Here is a 25,462-nt window from a genome sequence, read left to right as displayed (position 1 = left end):
ATGCGTATTACTATGATTGTTTTATGAGTCATTTAAAAGCAATTTTTAAAAAGCGTAACGTAACTTAAAAAGTAAAGCAACGTATTCACAGGTTTAATAATAAACATGTTACAGCAACAACAATTGTTAAACAAACATACTCCAAAGCAAACACAATAAAAAATTAAAATGTTTTTGCAAATAATGAATTAATTTTTTACTTATTTTTTTTGGTTTAACACTTTCTAAAAAAAATATTTGTTATTTTTGTTATTTAAATTTTTTTTTGTTATTTGCCAATTTTTTTTTTATTATTTCATTTTTTGTGCGAAATATATATAATTATAACGCAATGCACGCCATCTGATAAATCAAAAACGATATACATTATCATGTCACTCCAACATGTCGAATGCCAATAAACAATCTTCTTACATTTCAATGCAAACATCATATGTCGGTACTGAACCACTTTATAATCGACACAAACCATTGCTGCCTTGAAAGTTTGACATCCACATTATCTTGAATAAAATGATTGTAAATTTAGGAGAGTATGGAAGAAATATAAGAATGGCGAATTATTCAACCAACTGCACTGATGACAACGAAATAATAGTAAGTCCTATCACACCAACGTATTTTAATGATAATAATTAAATAAGAAATTTTAAAAATGATAGAAATGTTAATAACATAAGATTTTCACAAGAAGAGCGTTATAAGATGGAAAGCAAAGCAACTTATTTACAGGTTTTCTAATAAAAGTTTTACAGAAACAACAACTCAAACGGATATACTGTACTGTAAACATAAATATAATATATACTTATAAATATACTTACTGTATAAATATACTCTGCAACAAATACTGCATATTTGATATGCTTTTCTTGCTTTGTTATTTTTTGTTTTTATTTAATTTTTTCATTTTTTTATAAACCGTTTTGACAAAATCTGATTATATACACGACATTACAAGTCATCAGTCAAAGCAACAAAACATAAGAAACAAAACAATTTGTTAAAGAAGAGACATAAAAAAAATTTTGTGAATGTAAAAGGTTTGTTAAATGATCTCCTCTGTCAAATAATATCTACCAAAGAAAAGGAGCAGTCGTCTGGAAGTTTAAATTCACATAATTAGACCCTGGTAAAGAAATCAAGTGCAAAGAAGATGTTTAAGAGTCTGCCTGGTGGAATTGAACCAGGAAACTCAATACCGCTCGATGGCATCTCTGTTGGGGCGTTGATTGCAGTTGGGCCGAATTCTTTTCCACAAGTATTTCACTTTAGCTTCGATGTAGGGCGAGTACAAGATGGGGTTGAATGCACTGTTGATGGGGAGAAGCACTCCTGCAGTGAATATCTCAACTCCATCTGGAAGCTTCACTCCAATCACGCTTACGTAAGCCATTATGCAGATGGGAACCCAACAAAGAAAATCTGACATAATGATGCGAGCGATTCGTTGATTCATTTTGGCATTCCTTTTGGCGTTTTGCTTCTGGGCGTTGTTACTTTTGATCGGGCGTTTCTTCATTTTCCAAGCGATTAAGCCGAATCCAGAGAGCACAAAGAAAAAGGAAAGGAAATTGAAGGTTATCATGACAATGGAATAGATCCAGAAACTATCACTGCGATTTACGTACAATCGTGGCATGCACACACTTGTAGTACCGTAGTAACCGATCTCGCCTATTGGAGCATATTGAGGAAATTCATCCATCAAAAAGCTTTGAACACTTTCCCAATTACTTTCGTCGATATCCTGAGAAGTGTTTGTAAGAATAGCCAGACGACAAGCAAAATCTGTGACGTAATCATGAGTGACTGTATCAGACGAAGAAAAGTGATTAAGAAAAAGAACTTTAGATTTAAAGTAACGTGTGGTGTTGGATACGAGAGCAACGATGATGGAAATTATCCATGAAGAGACTGCAGCAATTATCCAAGGTTTTGCAGAAGCATGACGAGCTTTGAATGGACAGTTGACAGAATACAAGCGATAACCGGTAAGAACAGCCATGAGAAAGCAAGAAGTTTGACTGGAAATCACGCACAGACTTCCCGCCAATGAACAAAGCAAACTCGATCTCCACTCATAATCGAATTCGGAATATCTACCTGCAAACTGAACATCTTTTACTAAAACAATCATCAAATATACACCCATTAAGCAGTCAGAGACAGTGAGGTTGATGATTAAAACATGGTTGCATACAGAAGCATCTTTGTTTTTCCGTTCGTTGAGATTTCTAACAGAGATAATGGCGACGTAGCAGTTTCCCGCAATGGTAAGTATAGTGACAAACCACAGCCATATTTTTAGACCGAGGTTGTCAATCATATTAAGAGCGGAAGAGAATAACCCAGGAATAAATTCATCTTATCCATCAACACATTCTTGTTTACCATTGAGAACAGAAGACTTTGGTATCGATTCCAGATTTCCTACTTTTGTTGTGCAGTAGTACCTGTTGGTACAGTTTTGTTCGTCAATGCCATCATCACAGTTTTTCGTACCATCACATTTTTGTAAGATGTCGATGCTATCCTTCTCATCAGCTTTGCATTGAAATCGTTGCGGACAGTTATTTTCATCAAATCCTTCGAAGCAGTTTGTGTCTTGCAAGTACTTCCATGCCTCATCAATGTAACCGTCACAATATCGATCTCCCATCGGGAAGTAAGTGCGGCAAGTATCATTACAGAATTCTGGAGGATTGGGACAAGATTTGCACTCATCAGAAAAGTCCAGGCATTCTGGTCTTCCATCGCACTTGACAGCACGTGCGTCTCCCTGTTTTTTCTTGCAAATTACTAAATCTTTATCAACTTGCGAAGAGGGCAAAGTACTAGAAGCGCCATTTGATTCAATGCTCCAGAATTTAAAGAAGTTGCATTGCGATGACCTAGAAAAGACATCCAGACACTCCGGCAAAGATGGATTTTCGCAGAGACATTCGTCTGAGAGGTCAAAACAATCAATGACACTATCACAGACTTGATTATTCGAGATGATCAGACGATTGTCCAGACACTTAAAGCAATGAAAGGAGCCATCACTGCTAAAACAAAGATCAGAATTATCGTAACATTGTGGGATGTCGTCGTATAGATTCCATTGAGGAAGGACGCATAGAATGGTTGAGAACTTGGCAGAACACTTAAATCCAGGTTGAGAATTTATTTCATCAGTTCCGTCATTGCAGTCCTCCTTCCCATTGCAAAAGTTTTGGTCCAAGATTATGGATTGGTCAGTACATTGGAATATTCTGTTAGGGTTACTAGCTGAAGAGTTTGTATCGGAACAGAAAGAAAAGCAAACCGTGTCTGTCATGTTGCAATCATACTTATTACATTCTAATGATGGTACATTTGTACAAGTAGAATTGTCACACCAAGGTGGGATACAAAAGCTTTCATTTTCTAACCTACTAACATTAAAATTGCAAGAACCCCAACTCATTTTGTCCCATGACTTGATAAAATGTTCATCATTGCGACTGTCACAGTCAAATTTTCCATCATTGACGTATTCCATCGGGATACATCCTTTCTCCATATTGCAAGTAGGAAAGTTCTTACGGAAGCAGGAGCAGGTGAATTTGTCTTCAGGACAAAAACACCTTATTTCATCTGATGAGTCTGCGCAATTCATTTTTGTATCACATCTTTCTATAAAAAAAGGACGCAAAATTTTGATGCAAAATGTATTAGTTTTATTAAAATTTCTACATGTTAAAAATATTCCAACAAATTTTATATGAAAACTGAACAAATTGTCTTTTATTGATTTGTTCTTAAGCAAAATGACATTCGATCCACACATTGAATTTTAACTCATATTCTTTCTATTTGTACACAGAATGAATAAGTGTGCTTGATGTTCTGGAACCATCATATATTCAGAAGTGTAGGCTGTACGTATAACTTAATATTACTTACTTACTTCTTTACTAATTGCCTAATATTGTAACGCTTGGCACTTTTTCATCGTATTTATGGAATGATTTAGACTAAGTGGATAGGAAGCCGAGTGAAGTCAACTTTCATGCTCATCTTTAGTCACGTTTACAAGTGTCTTATAAAGACACATCATTATTGTCTCGGTGATCGCCGAACCGACAACCTGTTGGATGTCAGCTTTCCTCTTTATTGCAAGATCACGCAGCCGACCCTGATACGCCGACTTTGAGCCGACAAATGACAAAGGAAGTGAAAACGTAAGGTTCTAAGCTCATGCTCCACGTCACGCAAGGTCTAAAGCGTATTAGGTCCATCGTTGGTCAGTAATGTCGATGATGTTCTTTGCTGCCAGAGGCATAATAAGTCCAGTAACGTTTGGTAAAAACAAACATGGAATTAAAGATGAACGATGAAACTGCAAGGTCAAGAAACGACAGCTGACGGAATTGTGATTGCGTATATTTGCCTAGTTACAACTTAGTTTGAAGCACCAAGGCCAGGAAATGACATGTTGTCATTCGTGATAAAAAAAAGAAATGCGCTGAAAGACTCCAGACTGTACAGCATATCTGTTGAAAGAAAACCGGCGACCGACAACAAAAATTCATCTCAATTCAAAGAAATATTTTAAAAGCAATCGTCCAATCTAAGTTCAAAAGAAAATAAAACGCCTGAAAGTGGAATTTGCTGGCTCGTAAATAAAAAGCAACTCAACCGGAAAGGTATTCATAACAACATCGACAACTTAAAATAGAAAAGACAAAACGAGAGCAAAGAGATGATTCTCCGACAACACCGGAAAACCACCAGACCTGATTAAATAGTTTTTCTTTAACTCTCGCCTTTGCTACGGCACAGTGATAACATAATTTGATTTGAACAGAATTAGTTTCCTCTTTTTCAGAACTTAGCGTTCCCTTCTTTTTGGTCAGGCCGCTATTATCAATTCTTATAATGATGAAACCTCTGCCTCAAATCTATCCACTGAGGTCGTCATACGTAAGGCTGAGTTATCGCTGATTGGCTGGTTTATGAAGATGTGCATTTGAAACGTATTATTGTTCACCAATCCTAAGGTATTCTGATAATGCCAATTGTGACGTGATCTTGTGGAGAATAGGAGCTTATGTGACGAAATGACGCAACAATTACGTGTTTTACTGCATGTTTATTGAATGTTGATTTTATCTGTGATTATTTGATGTATATTTGCGTTATTCATCTGTATGACGACATAAAAATAAGTCTATGAATGACTAAACAAGAGTAGCAATGAACATGAAATAATAGCTAAATATTTTCAATTAAATGAACCTAGTTTCTAGCTATTCATAACATCATGTGTAAATCTTCATTAATATTTTGTCAAAGTAAATCATTTCAAAACAGAAAATTAAACATCGATACAAATTAGCTTAAAATTAAATACCGTCACGTTTTAAAACTAAAACCTTACCTACCATCATGTTTATAACAAACAAGTCCAACAGTGAAATAGCCATAAAAATAAAGCATTAGTAAGGAGCTTTACCCACCATCGTGCTCATAACATACATATCCTCTTCTTTTACAAGAATAAGTATCAATATTATTACAAGCGCAATTATTTGGCTGCCATGACGGACATGATGAACAATTCCATTCGTCGCTCCCATCTGGACAGTTTGTCCATCCATCGCATCTGCCTGTACGATGTGTTTTTAATTAGTCAGGATAATGTGAAAATATGTTTTTGTAAATAATTATAAAAATATTAATACTAGCAATGAACTTCACCCACCACGGTGCGCATAACATGCAAGTCCACCTTCTTTACAAAAGAAATCATCAACTTTACTACAAGCGCATTTATATTGCCCATACTTGGAACATAAAGAACAATTCCATTCATCGCTGCCATCTGGAGAGTCTGCATGTCCATTGATGCTGACATTCCATTGACCATTGACATTGACATTGACATTGACATTCCATTGTCCATTGACACTTCCATGATGCTGATATATAAAAACCATTGTTGCATTGGAATCCTCCCCCGCACTTCTCATTATACACATCTCTCCAATTCACGCAATCAAAACGTCCACCACACACACTGCTGTCATTGATGCATTGATAGAATCTCACACCGACTCCATCATAGCACTGATACTCGCCAGGATCGCATCTACAATCAATTTCGTCAGCTCCATTCGAACAATCTGTTTGCCCGTCACAGACCCACGATTGTGGTATGCACTCACGGGAATCCCCAATTGCATCATCCTCACACCTGCAGTTGAACTCGGATGGTTGACAGCGTGGACTTCTATAATGGCAATTACCTAAACACAAACAAAATATTCTTGCATTAATATCACCATGCATCGAATATTTCCTCAGTTATATCTTACTATCATATGTAACATCACATGTCATCAGGGCTAACGGACAAGGGACAGACACACGCACACCGCCTATTACGACACACCGCCTATCAGGAAGATATGTTACGTCCAATTCTTGATGTCTTGTCTTTAACAGGCAGCCATACCCCCGAACAATCAGCACAAAGTGAAAACGTGAAAGTTTATAAGAAAAGCAAACAATTGCCGTAATAATAAGTCCGCCTGATAAACCGCCATCCCCACCTGCCCAACAAGTATGAGGTGTTCATGACGTGGTCATTCTTAATTGGCTATTCGGGTTAGACGTCATATAACACTGATAATCATCACAAAATTCTGCTCCTTACACCGAGCGCTAAACATCAAAATCAAGTTTGATCTATTATTACGTCATAATTTTCTTTCCTTTTAGGCATTCATATTGTAGCACAAATTATGTACTTTAGGCAAATTTAAAAAACAACAAAACAATCATAGTCATAAATTGAAATAACCATGATGCGATATACGAAAGCAGTGGTACGCTTGAAAATCCAGCAAGATAACATACAAAAACCGAACTTATCAATTTTGCTCCTTTCGGCGTCGACATCTCAAATGTCATCGTCACAATTGTTACAGATGAGCCAGTGACTCAATAATCACCGTTACACTAGGCTAGTTTAAAGTACTTTATACGTAGACTTATATACTAGTCTATTCGGTAGATTTCCTACATGGTCCCTATATTGACTACCAATGATCCACCAAGAATATCTCGTGGTCAAAAAACTTTTCAATAAATTTACGATTTAAAACAAATTACTTACGTAAATAATCAATTTGATACAATGAAAGCTGAGGTCTTGCTTGTGCCGAGGCCAGAAGCATCACCATCAATAAAACGATCGACTTCATTTTTAATCTTACCTAAGAGTAAAACTTTTTGCACCTGCACAAAAAAGATATTATTGTCATGTTGATAATGATCTTTTTAATAACCGCTGTGTGAAGTAGCCTGTACCATATGACGTGATAATCGAGATACCACGCGACTACACATCACAGGAATGGACAAGAGTTGGCATAGTTTCACACCAATGAGGGAACCAGCAAAGCGAGCGCGTTTACAAACAGGGTTGCCAAAAAGGCTGATGTTTAGAGGTCATGTAGAGGTCATATTGTTTCGTCAACGCGACACTTCAGGGCTGACTCAGCACTGACTCAGCACTGACACAGCACTGACTCAGCACTGACTCAGCATGGTAGCAGCAGCCATCTTACCAGACATCAATAGAAACATAAGCGAAGCTAGGAAGCAATAAAATGAGAAAACCAAAACATTCAGTCAAGGGACAAGTTTAAGAACAAAGAAAATCTTACATTAACATCATTACATCACACTCACACTTATACAAGTAAGTTAAAACTTCTTAAAATCTTTCTTTATCTTTTATGAAAAGCAAAGAAAATCAGAACAAAAACAGACAAAAAGTAAAAAGTAAAATATGCTCATAGACGAAGAAGCAAGTTGCAAGGACGACCTTATTGTGTTGTGCTCAGATGGTTGATTGTTTGGTTTCTCTGTTTGGCTTCTGTTATATGGAGATTATTTTCAATTAATCGAATAAAAGCTAACTAAAAGCTAAAAGCTAAAATAAATTACAACGCACGCTCATAATACAAAAGCAATTCTTTAAATTAAAGTCGTCTTGCAATGTCTTTAAAACAGAAAATAAATGACTGAACGAGAAACATAGTCGTACTTTGGTAGATTTTCTTGTAGATATCCGTCAAATAATATAACCTAAGTAATTATGCTTAACTTGACATGTGTAAATTATAAGTGCAATAAACTTTCTAAGGCTTCGTTCGTCACCTTGGTTCTTAAGTATTTATTTTCAAACAACTGATTTTGTGTTAAATGGCGCTCGTTGGAAAGGTCACAAAGCTCATACTTTCTTACCCAATGCAATAGACGTTGTTTAATAAATCTAGTCCTTGGTCTCAACTGATTTCCATTTTAACAACGAACGGTTTATTAACCGATGCACAGGGCCTGCCTTAGGTCAATGCAAGCGATGCCACTACGTTGGGCACCGGGCTGCTTAGCAGCAAAACAAAAATTTCGCTTTCATTTTGCGCAGATTACACAAATATTTTTCATATATTTATATTTCATTTGTATTTATATTTATTATTAATATGACAATAAATTATTTAAAATCGGCAAAATGCAGGTCTTGCATTGAGCTCCGCGCTTGCTAAGGCCGGCCTTGTTTGCAAAGCTTATGACGAATTTTCTGCAAATTTCTGCGACCATTAATGCAAATTAGCGCATTGATCTAAATATGACAGAATAAAAGTAAGCAAATAAAAGTGAGCAATAATGATCGTGGGTAAAATACTGTAGGCCTTGTCGAGCAATGTACAACGACAACATTCAGATTCTGCAGTATGAAACGACGCATTTATTTATGAGTTTTAAGTAGTTTCTAGTTTGTCTTCGATGTTTAGATTCTGCTCGTTTTAGACAATTGACGTGAATCATCTACATATTGACATTTTTAATGTACATTATTTTTATTATCTAAGGCCGAGTAAACAATAGTTTTGCATAGCCTTTAATTATCTAATCTAAATATTTGAAGATAACTGTTTGTACTTGCTAGCTTTCCGGAAACACAATCTTACCGTTCGTTTGCTGCTGAACAATATTCCAATTTCAATTTCAAATGTTACAATCCGCACCGGAATTTTTGTAAATTTCGGTTCGTTTAAATCTCATCCGCAGTCACACCCTCAAATATTTCACGACAAACATGTTATCCGCACATTTGATAGCTGTCGTGTATCTTTCAAAAGCCACGTAAATCACTTTGCAGAAATTCGATGATTGGGCAGAGTTATTTCATATGAGTTTGGCTGTCCATGTAGCTTAACCTATGTGGGTGAAGTCAAGATTAAAAGATTGGCAAGGTGGGGCCGCTCACATTAATCTTCTACCTGCAGTAATATTCGCTCGTTTTGGTCAAACCTTTCTTTGAACACACAAACTCATGCAAGGTTTAGAACAAGGCAGAGGCTTTTCTATTGTTCTGTTTTGAAAACGTTTAATGCATCTTCAAATTTTCTCAAAAACTAGCGATATCTCCCCTAAGTAGAATTGCTTTATCGTCGGCCGACACTCTGTAGATGAGTTTAAGAATCTGGAAAATGTTGTTTTTCAGTTCAGAAAACCGATTGTGACTTAACTGTGCAATCCTGATGCAAAACAGGAAGTTGGTAAATCTGAATCAATTGATATCACATTCCTTAAACCACTAAAGCTGGTTAAGCATCACATTACGTTAACCAAGCTCACAGCGTTGATGTTGATGTATCATATACTAGCGTCAATGCAATCACCGCTTTCAGGCCACATTTAAAGAGATTCTTCCATGTCACTGTAACATTAGACTCTGATCCACAGATAGAAACTCCATGTACGTTGTGGTAACAGCTTAAGTAACCCGAATGTAATTGGAAACGGTACGCATCTTAAACAAGGTCCATAACATAGCACGGCGTTTGATATAATTAAAAGATCGATTGAAGATTAATTGATAAGATTTGATAAAAAATGTAAGTTTAAAGTCCAAGTAGGCTTCGTCACAGTTTGATAAAAGTTATAGCAACAAAGTGTAACATTTGAACTAAAGCGAAATGTTGCTATGTGTAAAGATTGAATCACTATGCCCTTTATTATATCAAGCTGTTGCAATAGTTTTCTTTTTACAAATAAGCCCATTTCCAGCAATCAGCAAAACCATAATGAATACGACAGCCAAACAGAAACCCAACAACAGAATAAATTTGGTTAAGATTCTGGTTAAGCGCAACTTGTTTACCTATATGACGTCATCATAGAACTTAGAACTTAGCTACAACGATTTGAAATCCTTGTTACCCATCTTTAAAGCTTTCTTTCGCGATGCAGGCAAAACTCGTTGGATGATGTTACGGAAATACTCATCTGTTAACAGGTCCTTCTGCAAAGGTTAATCTGTTAAAAGTTCATCTGTTAACTGCATCTTCTGCAGAATACCACAAACGCATTGATTTAATTGGAGTTGAGTCAAACAGCAATTCGACTGCTTTGAAACTAAAATGACAGTGGTGTTATCAGAGATGTATATTTCTTGCCTAACCGGTTCCTCGTCCACCAGATAAATTGTTCATGTTAATTTGTGGTTTAATCACCTTCGAAAAGCTTTAAAAAGAAGCTTTACAGTTGAACCGTTACCCGCTTTCCTATAACCATCAATACCAATTCCTTATTAGTCAAAACAAATTCAAATCGAACACCCTATACAATCTAGTTATATTGTGCGTAATGTAAGCAATATGTGGATGTTATTTTTATCGCTTTCTGTGCAACTCCGATGTGTGTGAGAAATGCTTACAAATTATCCCTGTATTAAGTGTATATACTGGTACATCAGTGTATTCTATCTTCATTCACTCAGATTTTTCTACGATAAACTTCTGTGTTCATCCACCAACAGTCTACTTATTCGCAGTGTAATCAAGTCAATAGTTACCAAGACTTCTGTAAGCAATAGTTATCAATAAAACCATTGAAAGAAGAGCATCAGAGTGCTACTGAGATCTATCAGGAATCTTATCATAACACGCATCCAGATATCAATTGGAAGTTTTTATTCTAAGTTGACGCTGACGTTTCAATATCATTGGAATTGATCTAGTATTTCTACATCAGTAGATGAACCTGACTGTGAAAAGATATAAACTAATTTGATAATTTGAGACGCAATCCATTAACTACGAAGAGATAATAACTACTTGAGAATTTGAGACTCGTTAAATAGCCAGTTCATTACTTGCCCTGATTATAACCATTGTAATGTTTGGATTATTTGGACAATCGTAACCAGCAACCCAGTCCATTACAACCGGATCAAAACTAAGGTAGGCCTATACAAACGAGGAATGGTACACAAAGGGTATTTAGTTTCAGTCAGTGTTAGTGGAAGTCACAACTGTAACAATATATTGGCATGTTTATTACAGTTCAGCACAGTTTGTAAACTTCTCACCGGACCTACTGTTGTGCTATTAATTATCACTCGTCTGTAACAATCTGATGTAATTTGCGAATGATATGATTTAGTACGTGCTCACACAGAGCGTTACACGATTTATCAGCATACATGCACATACACAACAAATTAACTTTTGCTTTTATATTTTTGCGTGTTAAATTGTCTGAACCCAAAATAAGACTGATATAATCACTTGTCCAACCACTAGTTTTTAGCTTGTTTTACTTCCTGTGCACAATTAAACATCGCTATTTTTGAGGTATACAAAATTCTTGAAAAATAGTAAAATGTGATTCACAGCAAAAAGGTTGAAGAGCACTGGACGTCAATGAATGCAAAATAGTGCCAATTCGAAAATGCCTAAGACGTTCTCAAAAATAATTAAGGTAATAATTGCAGGTAACAACTAGCATGGTAACTTAATCCGTAAATAGATAGCTTTGTCATTTTGTTCCAGCCTTCCATTTACATTACTTGTAATTGTAAGTTACACCAAGTACTACTTTTGGCATGAAGACGCCATGATATTATGTCATGCAATAGATTAATGGTGAGAAAGTCTTTGTCGGGAGTTTCAGTTCACCCTGTCACTAGTGTTTGGTGGCAGCGCTAATTAACATCTTGCACGTTGTAAGCGCTTCAGATCTTTGCCGCTATTTCCCGTTTGTTGATTTTTTGTGAGCGCGTTTCTTCCCGGACCAACCTCTAACGAAGCTAGCACCGTACTTTCCGCTCCCCTACAATCAATGGCGAAAAAAAACAATATGTCGATATGATATTACACAAAATCATAAATATAAATAAAAAATGTGTGATTCAATCGGAATTTTCAAAAAAGCTCGATAATCTGGGCTCAAGCGACAGGGAATCATCGCCAAGTTCTCGTCAAACAAAGACTTTCCTCATTCCGTTCCACACCGTCCGTGTTTTTTTGCCCTTGTCAGTTCCGCTTTTCATAAATTTCCGCCAATTACCCGTCCATGACAAGACACCGGCTTCAAGGACCGTGACTGCCTGACTGGTCGACTTCGATTCAAGACAAAGACGCTTGAATAAGTTTTCCTTTAATTGATACAATTATGGGGATTGTTTGATGGCTCGCGCGTAGAAGTTACTTTCGATTTAAGACAAACACTTGAAGACGACGATAAGCGAAATATTTGTCTGTGATCGAACTAAATTCGTCTGTGTAGGCTAGGCCTATGTGATTCAGTGTTGGAGGGTTCGTGATAGGTCTCTATATAGGATATGCGCTCGAATTAGAAAATCTGTCGATTCTTAAATCAGGATTTTAATATAGATTATTAAATGTTTTATAAAATGTTTATCGCTTAGAGAAAGTTTTATGTTTAATGTAGAACTCTAGCTATAAGAAAAGGCTAAAGTATTACTTTTTTGCTAAACCCCATAGTGCTGTGGAAACCGTGACACCTGCACGAGATTCATCAACATACTCGCCGAATATTTTACTCATCGCGCTCATTTATTATAATATATAAACCACGAAAAAAATGGTTGTTTGAACGCCAATAATAAATAAACTAGAAAAAATTGAGACTTCAGTGCACGTCATCACGCCAAAGTTTATGTGTTAGCTCGCACGATTTCTCGTTAAGAATTGCCATACTTTGCAGTCAGGACCAAGTTTCAGAATTAGGCTATTAGCCCATCTGCCCTTCATAGCTTCATAGACTGATTGATAAATTGCTTTTAGCCTAGCGTAGCTTAGGCTGGTATGGCTGGTGGTGTTAATAGGCTTGCACGGTATAGGCCTAGGCTTAATATTTATTAAAATAATGAAGAAACTGAAGAAACCGTTGACAAGATTTAAGTTGTAAAATCTGTTTAATACCAGATGGTCAGACAACACCCTGACACTGACAACACTATAAGCTAATAAACCTTTTCTGAGTTATGGCCGCCATTTTCTGGGTGGAAAGAATTTTTCTATCGAATATAGATAAATAGGGATGTGCGTTGTAGAATATCGAATCCTTGAGAACCGAGTCGAAAACTGTTCGATTGTTATTTTTGAAACCGATATCCTTCTGATTACAATAATTGTCCACAGAGGTTTTCATTTACCTCGTATAATCTTTCCGAAGGCGATTATTATGCACGATTTTACTCAACGCGATGGTTGCTACTCTACACCAACGCTTAAATTATTATAAATGTAAAAATATTCAACTGTGACGGCAATTAATGCATGGAGTTGCAGCGAAGGCAAAAAGACAGCATTTGAATAAATTTGCGATAAAAGGAACAAACGCAACAGTCATTGTTGTAAAAAGTAATTAAAAAAGATAAAAAACACCTTTTGTATATAGAATGGTGTAAAGTACGGTTTTCAATCATACCTTGCTTTCATGAATATCTTATTACATTAAGTTTTGTTGATATTTGCACAGTGATGCACGATTCACCGCAATGTTACGATAAGAAATATTTAATGTCTGTGTAGCTCGGCTTGTAGTTATGAAACCGCTCAAAATAATATGAACTTTCAAGAATCCTTCACAGAACTACTCATCGATACTACAAAGCCATCTCTGTATCAAATATTACATATTATTTGTACATATTATATCATATTGTATCTGTATCATGACATTGGAAGCCCACTTTTCTGGAAGTCAAGATTGCAAACAGAGACGCACAAAAGAAAACAACAACGTAACCAATTTTATTATAAAAACAAACAAAGTACGCTTGTTCATAGGTCGGAACAAATATTTCTAAAGTTTTTGTGCTTTAAAGCAGATTCATGTGCAAAAAAAAATTTGACTTTACACGTATACAATCTTCCTATACGTTGAATATAGTGCTAAGAACCAAGCCAATGCAGGCTGATGTCTGTGGCAGGTTTATTGCTTTGATTCTGAACATTTTATTCCTTTCATGCTTAGGGCAATTGTTAAATTTTTATCAGGAAGGTCGTAGATAACTTGTTATTTAAGCTTAATAAAGTTGGTCAACAAAACCGGCCAAAATGCCATTGGCTCCACTAGCAAATGGATTGTTCATGGATCCTGGACACAGCCAACCACTTACGGAAGAGGTGAGTTCTCATCGATTGATGTCTATGCTTAAGCTTGCCTTTCTATCACTATTGGTTGCGTCAAAGTTTTGATTGCACAGCTCGACTTTGACATGTTGTGCTTCTTAACCAATCAGCCGACAACCATTGAAATCTTATATAAAAAATCTATGATGCTCATTGTTAGTCCTGACCATATCACGACAAATTGACATCAGTTGAACCTTTGCAGTGTTTCCCTCCCTGTTTTCCCTAATCCACATTGTCCTCAGACCAGGTTATAATCCCAGCGCAGTTGTATGGGACGATGCTCAATGATTTCATAAGAACTTAACCTTGTGCTTTGTATTGTCAGGTTGAAGATGACATGATCGTGGATAACGGAGACATCAAGGTACGTGCTGCTTTCAGGTTGCTTCTTGCTGCTATGTAATGTTATTCCATGGCAATAACGTAACTTGTAAATGTGGTCTTCTGCTTATACTTGTGTCAAGACGATACAATTCTGTTACATTCTGCTCAAATTTTACGATTTTTCTCCTCATTTCATTGTGTCGCCACATCTAAAGAAAAATAAGCTGAGCTTTTAGTTAGATATAAAATACACTTAATCATGTCGCTATGTCAGTCAAGATATTCAGAAACATACGCAATCCGCCACCTTCTTAACGGCATGTCATCAAGTCATTGTCTCTGATTAAGAAACTAACTCAGGGTCCAGCGTTGCCAAACTATTTCACTTGCAGGCTGCGTTGGAAATTGTCAAAAAAATGACTATGATTGGAAAGCTCTTGAGGTTGATCGGGATGTGGGTTAATGTTTTAGATGAGTTTGACCTGACTTTGCTGCCAACTGAAATATGTCTAGCCGCTATATGCTCGCTACATATCAATGTCGTCATGGTGATAATAATGATTGTCAGCTGCAGTATGCGAATGTCGTGTTTAGTTATGTTTGTTGTGAATGTTTGGTGGTCAAGAGAGGAATTATTTTACCGAATGTAGGTTTTTACACCCGAGTCACAGCTAAAATAAAAGGTTGGCTTTTGCCGACTGTGGCAGCAGGAATGGAAAAATCACGCATGGCCCGTTTAAGTTCTAAAGAAGTTTTGCTTTTTAGGAAATGCTTTAGTTGTCACAATTGAATTATCCACCTGGGATCAATTAAACCAAAGCACATTATAAACTGCCTGGTATTTATGGTACCTCAGCAAAAATTTTAATGGTTCCAGTTCATGAATGTTTGGTGGTAGTGAGCCTATAAGATATGTGTAGATACAATTAGTTGACCTAAACATAGAGAGGAATTATTTCACCAAATGTAGGTTATTATTATTAAATTAGGTTAAATTATTAAACCAGAGAGGAAAATGGTTAACCATATTATATTATAGCATATATATGTTATATATTATAGCATACAAGCTGGGTTGGAAAAAACCTGTTAAAAAAGCTTCAAACTTACAATTTTTTTGCAATAAAATGTGGCAACTTAATTACAGTAGAAGGGGCAGCTTATTAACATGTCTGTGGCTGTTCTCATTATGAGTTTATTGGTGTGTAAACAGGTTTGCTGGCTCATGTTATTATGCTGTGATGTTTCACTTCCAATTTACAAGAGATCAATTTCTTTGTACATTGTCATTCATTCATAAAACGGCCGACGAAACAATACTTTTATGAAGCTTGCATATGATATGACGATGATAATTGTCCATTCAACATTGTGCTCATATCACATCTCATATCACATTTCGAGCTCGTGTTCTTGAAAAATTACCTAAATAATTATAACAAGGAGTCAGTCTTACTTGGATTTAAATTTATTAATCTCTTGTGTTTGGACACAGGATGAACCAATGCATGAGATTGAAATCACCCAGAATATGATAAAAGGTTGCGAAAAAGCTGACCCAAGTCAGTTCGAACTACTCAAGGTTTTGGGGCAAGGATCGTTTGGGAAAGTATTTCTTGTGCGGAAGATTACAGGTTGGTACCACAATAAATAGCTTCGTTTATCTTCTATTAAAGGATTACAGAATGCACTTGTTGTGTCTGTTGTAACTGTTGCCCACAAATTCATGTCGACTTAGCATGGCATGTTTTTGTTTACTTTATAAACAAATAACCTCGTAGTAAACATGTTTTTCAAAATAAACACCATCTATTTGTGAACACCCCAAACTGCATGTTTGTTTTTATAACGGCTTAAATGTTTGCTTTCCGGGCAAATTGTCTGAAATTATTGCAATTTATAGTTCTCTGGGCTATTTGCTAGCGCTGTAGCCTGTAGTATCATGCACTGACTATCAGTGTTGAATCTCGGCATTGAGTTGATGTTTTTCTTTCTAAAAACCATAATTAATCCGTGTTTCCTATATAGTTGCACGATACTTGAATGCTATAATGATACACATGGACGTACTTACTTTAATATGAACAGAAACACAGACTAAGTGTCTGATTGAAATGTTGGATGAATAAATGACATCACTTCTATTCTATCCCACTGTCTGCGGAGAATAGAACACTTGATGTCACTTAGAAACACAAAATCCGTGCTTCTTTGTGGTGAAAATGTGGTCAGTTGTTGAAACTGGGAAGACTGAGTCATCATCGTTACATTTGTTGCTCAGGAAAGGACCGAAACCAGCTCTATGCGATGAAAGTCCTGAAGAAGGCAAAGTTAAAAGTCCGAGATCGAGTCCGAACAAAGATGGAACGCAACATCCTGGTCGACGTCAATCATCCTTTCATTGTTAAAGTCTATTATGGTGAGTGCTTTGCATTGTCAGTGTCTTGTCGTACGGTGACACACTGACGTTGATTTGCTTATATTTAAGTTCTTCAAAGTTATTGACACTGGGCTCACGTTTGCAAATTTAGTTCCAGCTTCTTTGCATATTTGTGTGCGTTTGTTTATGTAACTGGTTCCTGTTTAAAAATTACACAGTTCAAGGCATGAGTTTCTTGTCTCAAACCTAAAATCCTTTTTTTCACACAACTATATGTTTCTTCAGCGTTCCAGACCGACGGCAACTTATACATGGTCCTGGCCTTCTTGCGTGGGGGGGATTTGTTCACCCGACTCTCCAAGGAGCTGATGTTCACGGAGGATGACGTCAAGATCTACCTCGCCGAGCTTGCACTTGCCCTTGACCATCTCCATTCCCTTGGCATCATTTATCGCGACCTTAAACCTGAGAAGTTAGAACTTGACTTCTTCTAATCAGCCAAGTTTTTAAAAGCATTATATGTATTTTTTTTTTGCTGGAAAAATTTAATTTTTTTACCAATTTTGCATTTTTAGTGATTTGGGAAAAACATCTAGGCCTAGTTGGTTATTTGTGCGTACGTCAGTATAAATCCGACTTCAGTGTGTTTAAGTTTAATAAGCGGCTCAATTACTTTTATTCACTGCATGCACTGACTGACAGGAAGCGCACCAAGCCGACATTTTTGTTTAGATTATTTTCTTTTTATTCTGTTTATCTCGATACACGGCACATTACACACATTTTCCTGAAACTTGTTGCATTTATTTTCACCGATTGAAGATTCTTAAAATCTGGTTCATTTATGCTTGAAGTAGAAATTAGATTATTAAGATTCTTTCCCTCATACTCACCATCCCTCATACTCACCACCATGCTTGAAGTAGAAATTAGATTATTAAGATTCTTTCCCCCATACTCACTTGTCACCATGGAATGTGAGAATCCAGTACAGTTGCTGTTCATGTGATTGTCCTGTTTGTCATCTTTAGCATTCTGCTCGATGTTGACGGCCATATTGCTCTCACTGACTTTGGTTTGAGTAAAGAGTCGTTGGATGGATCAGAGAAGGCTTTCTCGTTCTGCGGCACAGTGGAGTACATGGCCCCCGAGGTTGTGAACCGCCGTGGCCACGATTGTTCCGCAGACTGGTGGTCTTTTGGCGTGCTCATGGTATTATGTTTTGCTTTTAACTGGCATGCTAAGTTTGTTGATTAAACTATGGCATAACCTTCTGTAGTTTCATGTCTAGCTGTGTCGAAATATCCGAGTTCGTCTCATTCGCACGTGGTTGTATTTTTAATGAAATGTTGATGTTATTATTTCAGTATGAGATGCTAACCGGCCAGCTTCCATTCCAAGGAAGGGACAGAAAAGACACGATGACCCAGATATTAAAGTATGTACAGATGCACATAGAATGAAATGTACATAGGCCATTGTTAGCTTAATAATTGTGGACCATGGCCTCATAGTAAGTCGGTGTAAATTTTAAACCTCTGTAACCTGCTGGTTCTCCATTCTTTCTACCTTGTCTATGTTTAATTGATATGTAGTTGAACCACAATGTTACATAAAACTTTTCACTTGGTATATTATATTTTGACTTGGTATATTTTATTTTCACTTGGTATATTTATGTGGCATTAGTAACGTAACTTGTCCCAAAAGAAACTTGTTGCTGGGCAATTTTAACAATTTATTTGCCAAATACCTCCTCATTGTGATGTGATAATCATGGTTTCAAGTATAATTGTTACATCACAAGCTCCTTTTTCCTTTTTGAACTTTAATTGTTTCTCTTTGAAGCTTCAATCTCGACGCTTAATTGCTGGTTCCTCTCCCCACCCAGAGGGAATTACTATAATAGCTGGTGCCACATTATAAGTGGCTTAGCATAACTATAAGGGCTTCTGGGCTAAGATGCTCACATTATTCGACTTGCTACGATACGTTATGCTGATAATGAACAAGGCCATGTGTGGTTGTTTCTCAATATATCTCATCTCATCTCATGATATGAATGACCACATGATCACATCTCATGATATGAATACTTCACAAAACATATTGTTGCTCAGAGCCAAGCTGGGTATGCCACAATTCTTGAGTCCTGAAGCGCAGGCTCTGCTGAGAATGCTCTTCAAAAGGAATCCTGCGAATAGGTGAGTTGAAGATGTTGATGTTTATCAGCGAGTTGTCGTGGTAACTCTGTCAAAACTGAAGGTGTTGTCAGCATTTATAGGAACTTTGCCACATATCACCGTATCTAGCTGCTGTCTATGATAGATTCTTTAGCAGTTTTGTTTATATTTATTTAGTAAATATTCTTACAAGAATATATTCCAAATGTGCAATGTCGTTCGTATAAGACTGTAGACATCTTCTCTTCTTCAATGATTTATAAGATGTTTATGGTTTAATACCTGGCAAGTAGTTGATGACGAATAAAATCATCTCCTGATGTTTCTTCCTCCAGGCTGGGGAGTGGTCTGGACGGTGTGGAAGACATCAAGAGGCATCCGTTCTTCAGCGGAATCGACTGGAACAAGCTCCTGAGGAAAGATATTGATCCTCCCTTCAAACCTGCAGCCACCAGAGCTGAGGATGCAACTTATTTTGACTCCGAGTTCACTTCTCGGACCCCAAGAGGTAGACAATAGACATCTTGTTATTTTCCATTAAAATAGTCGGCTGGCTGAAAATTAAAAAGCATGATGACATAAACGCTCCGTCATACTGCATGCCAGGCAGAGATGAGTAATGTCACTGATTATGCTGCAATAATATATTGGGCTGATGTTGGGTTACGTAGCATTGGTCTCTGCTGCCACATAGAGCTGAGTGGTGGGAATATATTGCCTTGTGACCACAATGCGATACATAGATGCATTTCACGCACGTAATTATATAACCATGCCTTATTCCATCTGCTTTCTGTCAAAGAATGTTTGTAGCGTTTCATTTGTGGGACAGGTTGTTAGACCAATTAACTCCAAACAACGGAGAAGCTTGATGACAATAGAAATCATATTTATTTCTTAGATTCACCAGGAGTGCCGGCAAGTGCTGCAGCTCAACAGCTCTTCCGAGGATTTTCATTCGTCGCTCCACAGATAGACGACGCTCAGAAGACCCCGTCAGAATCCGTGGTGAAGAAGAACCCAAACATCCCTCAGAGAGACTTCAGTGGGACTGCTCTGCTCACAAATAGGGTGAGTTTGAAATGTCACCAACTGTCATAATGGAAGCTCACCTTGTGCTCTGTCTATCTTGCCAGGACAACTTCATTCTCAGTCTATTAACTTCATCTATATGAGCAAAGGCCATTGTGCTACGATTTTGTGCTGACTCTGAAGTGTGCATTCAAATTTATTCGACATAGCACACAGATTGTTGGATAAACTGGAGGATGCCGCTTATGCTTCAGTGTATAGCTCTGTGCCACGTTGAGTGAGCTCAGTGCAAATTGCTGATATATAAGCTGTCAATCATCTCACAAAATCTTCTTCTTCCAGCTCAACAACTCCCCGAAGAGCTTCCTGGAGGAGTATGAAGAGAAAGAGGAGATTGGGATCGGATCTTATTCCATCTGCAAGAGATGCATCCACAAGGCGACCAAGAAGGAATACGCTGTCAAGGTAGTCATGGAAATCTTACAAAACTTCAACTTATCATCACCAGTGCTTGAAATTTAGTTTTATTTTGATTTTATTGACAACAAATATCTGATTGTTTCATCACAAAGGCTTATTGTTTGAGCAGATAATATTCAAGAACAAACGCGATTGTGAGGAGGAGGTCCAGATCCTGCTCAGATACGGGCAACATCCCAACATCATCGCTCTCAAGGTGAGTTGGTTAATTTAAAGTGGAGCCTTGATTCACGGAGCCATCACTGTATTATAGATATGTGGGTGGGGTGGGCAATTTATTCACTCAGGGCCACAAACTTTTTCAAACTAAGGCAGATTCACAGCATCAAAGTTGCTGAAACTTATACAATTAAATTTGAATCCAGCTGATGGACGTAGTTGTTGGTGCTCAGTGCATTTCTGTGTCGAACTTATGCTGACATCTTTTAATATTATGCCGTGTTTAACCGGAACGCAATTGCAGCAATATCTTAATTATTGTCACATGTTGTTGCTTCACTAAATGCAGATCATGTGGTCTGCTATTACACCGGTTATAATGTAATGTTATACCTTCAAGAAAAGTTAAAAGTTACAGTTATGGCTTCAAGAAAGCTGCTTTTAATCTCAAACAAATGACTTCCAACTATTTTGTTTCCGGTGAAATATGGAAAAAGCCGTAGCAGCCTACAGTACATGTTTCATTGACATAGCAATATCACCACTTGCTCTAGCTGACAGGCTCGCTGTACTGGTCCATATCTGCTTATAAATATCGTGGACAATTTCTGCATAGACTAAGCATTTAACAGACACCGCCACCTAGTGAGAGCGCGCCAGTATGCGATTGTCCACAAACAAAATCTTCTCACAATGGTCACAATTATGACGAAATAATGAAGCACAATTGCAGCTAAAAGTTTATTGTCTGTCGATTTAATGAGTTAGACTCGTGAGATTTTAAGATGAATGCGCTACAGATTAACTTTCACTCCAAGTTGCGTAACTTTTACTGCACTGGTCTCATCATTCTTACACTGCAGTGCTGTATGTACATTGTTGGTGATATGTGCGTAGGATGTGTTCGATGATGGACAACACGTCTTCCTCGTCACCGAGCTCATGAAAGGAGGAGAACTTCTCGACAAGATTCTTCGTCAGAAATACTTCACCGAGAAGGAAGCAAGCTCCGTCCTGAAAACAGTTGCAAAAGTTGTCGAATATCTCCACAAAAATGGGGTCAGTATATTGGTGTCTTAGAGTAGTTTGTCCATAGAAGTATTATGATTGTCATGTGAGAGCTCAGGACGGCTGACTTGTGCTTTAAGGTTAAAATTCTTTATCACAGTTGTATATTCTTCGAGGTGGATTTATTGGCTCAGCATGTTCTGGTAATTTACAAGTAACTCATTTCCCTAAATTCCCTCACAGTCGCGTTTATCGGGTTCCTGTTTTTATAAATTCCATTTATTTGAGTATTACAAACTGTAAGATGGAAATCTTATAATTTATCGCAAGCTACGTCGATACAAGATGTATTGTAATAAGCACAATAGTATCAAGTCAATGTTTATGATATGTTTATGGCGGTAAATTATACACTGTCGCTTTGCTGCTGCAACTTGTACTTCAGGAACACTCAAACGTATTGAAATATCATTAAAGAAACTAAATAATGATGTATTGTGATGTCATAAAGGTTGTTCACCGGGATTTGAAGCCGAGTAACGTCTTATACGCGGATGAAACCGGAAATCCTGAATCAATTCGAGTTTGTGATTTTGGCTTCGCTAAGCAGCTTCGCCACGACAACGGCCTCTTGATGACGCCATGCTACACGGCCAACTTCGTGGCACCAGAGGTACCGGCCAATACAACTAATAACAATTTATTCAGTGCCGATGTTGTCTCGTTTAAGGCTGCTGCCTCCTGGTAAGCAACGCGTCGTCCATGGGGGGGCGGTAGAAAGTTCTCCATAATGCGCAGTTACCCTAATTGTGATGTAATAACACTGTGACGTCAAGTGAATTGTGTGGTGGCAAGAATGTGTAAATATTTTAGTTGTTGTTGTCAGCATCAGCGAGTTTAAAAATGTTGACAACAGCTGAACCCAGAATTAAACCAGAAGCTGCCAGACATGCAACTTCCCTCACTGCTAGTCTTGGGTTACTCTAGCTTATGTGACGTCGTTTGAGACGTTTTCATAAACAAAGCGACATGAAATTTTGCGTTTTTAGACAATTCCTTAAAGAATCAGCAAATTTTTTCTCGTTTTGCGACAATCTATGTCACTCACTGTGTGCTTCATTGTGAAATGGGGCTTATGATGTGATAGAGATCGCTTTATGCAATGCATGAATGTGAACATAAACAACATAATTTAACTTCAAGTATATATGCTTAAGACTTAACATAAAGGTGTTTGGTAAGTACCAGCAAGAAACAGTAGAAATTAGTGGACTGCCAAACTATTGATGTCCAGGCTTGGTGCTTCCTTAAACTTTTCTTTATTACCGAGATAGCAATGAACTAATACAATTAAATGTGAATGAAACATCGCCTCCATGCCAGCGTGTGGGTCATTAATGATCGACTTTTTTTAAAGGTTTTGAAGAAGAAAGGATATGATGAGGCTTGCGATATCTGGAGCTTAGGGGTTCTGCTCTACACCATGTTGGCGGGCTACACCCCGTTCGCTAACGGACCGGATGACACTCCAACCGACATCCTGAAGAGAATCGAAACCGGGAAGTTCAATATGTCCGGAGGCAACTGGAAGTCCGTGTCGGATATTGCCAAGGTGAAAAGTGAAGTTTCCTCGTCAGTGCAGATCTTGAAGGATGAACACATTTGTGCTGGAGAAATCATCTCCTCATCATTTCATTGTTTAGGATCTTGTTCGTCGGATGTTGCACGTTGATCCTAACAGGAGGTTGTCCGTCTCCCAAGTTCTTCTTCATCCATTCATAGCAAGACCGGATCAACTTCCGGAGCTGCATCTCAGCCAGACCAAGGATTACAAGTTCATGAAGGGAGCCATGTCCGCCATGTTCAGGTCAGTGACATCTTATATCGCAAAAATAGAAGTGAGCTTGAAAAGGCAAAACTAGACGATGCAGGAAATTCAATCATTTTGTTGCATAATTGTTATTATTTTATCATTATTCTGACCTTGTTCATGTCATAATAGTTTATCATTTCATAAATGTGTGTGCCATATAATTCTATTCAAGGAACGATGCTATGGTAGGTAGCATACAGTGTGAGTATGTCATGGTTCCCACCAGGCATAAGAACCATCAAATACAAAGCACAACTGGTGAAATGCAGAACTTTATTGTCTGCCGACGTTTCGTGTTAACTTCATCGGGGCAATGGGAATAAAGTTTGAATTTGGCGAAAATCTGTAGAATAGCAATTGCAGGCGGCAGATGGTGAAGAAGTTCTGTTTTCCACCAGTTGTTCTGCTTTGTCCTTGCCTTGTATTTCATGATGCAGTGTTCATGCCAATGAAGCTCTTTTGTTTTCATCCCCAGCGCTGCACGCTCGCACAAACCTCTTAACTTGAATCCGGTCGGCACATCCCTTCTCGCCCAGCGACGAGGGGTCAAGAAGATCACATCGACCGCTCTTTGATCACATGACTGCCCCATGCGGCGTGTTGCAAGCACTTGTACACTTGGCCTTCGATATTAAGTAATTCTGTGTGGTATAAAGTACAGTTGTAACTCGCTTCACTTAACCCTTTGCTCACACCAAGTAGATGTTTGTTTTCTTTGACTTAGTTGATCGTGTTTCTTGATTTAGTATCTTGTCTAGTTCCGTAAAATCAATTCTCATTTCATGCCTTCTACACTGGGCCTTCTTATTTTGCATTTTTTGTAAAGCAAATGCCTTTATGTGGTGTATTACGTGGTTTATTTTCATCGGCCCCAAGTGTGGCTGCGCAAATAATATGTTAGCTGGAATATAGCGCTGTATAAAGTTTTTGCTTCTTTCTATTAAAAGCCCATTGTAAGGGCAGTTAGTGCGACACGTTCCTGTTGGATTCATTTCGTGTTTAATTTTCTCAAAAGTTCGTTGTCGGAAGAACTTCCAACTTCCAATTCTGCCCTCTAGTGGTCTCTGTGCCACCGTTCTACATTCAAGGTTTCCATCTCAGTAAATCGCCTTCGCTGTTTTCAACCCCATCATGAGATTTATGTAGATTAAATGCTTTGTTTGATCATTTCTATTTTCCAAAAGATAAGAACGTTGTCTGTGATGCAATAAGAGTAACTTTGTTTGAGTGAAGTGACCAAACCTTATGAAAACTTGTCTGTCACGCTCTTGCTGTTTTATAGAAGCCAATTTGTTCTGTGTTATCCCTTTCTTAACTTTGCACCAAAGCGGTTTGTACAGACACCGTGTTCGAGTATGTTTGTGTTGATGCGTTCCACCCTGCCTGGTACCTCTAAGGAAGCGCTGAAGCATATTCAGCGTCTAACTATAACGCAGCTCTCTCATAGGAACGTATCTTGCGGTTTCAAGTTGCTTCTCTGGATTGTAATAATTACTTATATGCACTGAATAAACTTACGCGATTTCCTGAA

At 37.6% G+C, this 25,462-nt stretch overlaps 2 protein-coding genes across 2 annotated transcripts; one reads left to right on the top strand and one right to left on the bottom strand.

Annotated features, from left to right (window-relative positions):
* Positions 1-1,195: 1,195 nt before the first annotated feature.
* LOC143465142 (relaxin receptor 1-like) lies at positions 1,196-2,329 on the bottom strand. Its single transcript, XM_076963314.1, has one exon. The coding sequence runs from the start codon at positions 2,327-2,329 to the stop codon at positions 1,196-1,198; it is 1,134 nt and encodes a 377-aa protein (XP_076819429.1).
* Positions 2,330-14,320: 11,991 nt separating this feature from the next.
* Positions 14,321-25,462, top strand: LOC143465185 (ribosomal protein S6 kinase alpha-3-like). The gene is made up of 17 exons (XM_076963374.1): positions 14,321-14,483; positions 14,818-14,856; positions 16,312-16,450; positions 17,098-17,235; positions 17,482-17,668; positions 18,228-18,408; positions 18,564-18,634; positions 19,317-19,400; positions 19,715-19,887; positions 20,281-20,450; positions 20,754-20,876; positions 21,001-21,087; positions 21,948-22,109; positions 22,570-22,731; positions 23,476-23,670; positions 23,762-23,925; positions 24,407-25,462. Exons 1-17 carry the CDS (start codon positions 14,415-14,417, stop codon positions 24,504-24,506), a joined length of 2,244 nt encoding a protein of 747 aa, XP_076819489.1. The 5' UTR covers positions 14,321-14,414; the 3' UTR covers positions 24,507-25,462.

The sequence above is a fragment of the Clavelina lepadiformis genome, chromosome 7, assembly GCF_947623445.1.
Source record: "Clavelina lepadiformis chromosome 7, kaClaLepa1.1, whole genome shotgun sequence".
NCBI lineage: Eukaryota > Metazoa > Chordata > Ascidiacea > Aplousobranchia > Clavelinidae > Clavelina > Clavelina lepadiformis.
This window is presented reverse-complemented; position numbering and strand designations above follow the sequence as displayed.

Bases quoted from the DNA above. Each gene is read 5' to 3' on its own strand.
- LOC143465142 (XM_076963314.1), bottom strand. From the start codon at position 2,329: ATGATTGACAACCTCGGTCTAAAAATATGGCTGTGGTTTGTCACTATA.
- LOC143465185 (XM_076963374.1), top strand. From the start codon at position 14,415: ATGCCATTGGCTCCACTAGCAAATGGATTGTTCATGGATCCTGGACAC. The intron at 14,857-16,311 runs GTACGTGCTGCT...GTTTGGACACAG, and splicing joins TGGATAACGGAGACATCAAG to GATGAACCAATGCATGAGAT. The intron at 23,926-24,406 runs GTCAGTGACATC...TTTCATCCCCAG, and splicing joins GCCATGTCCGCCATGTTCAG to CGCTGCACGCTCGCACAAAC.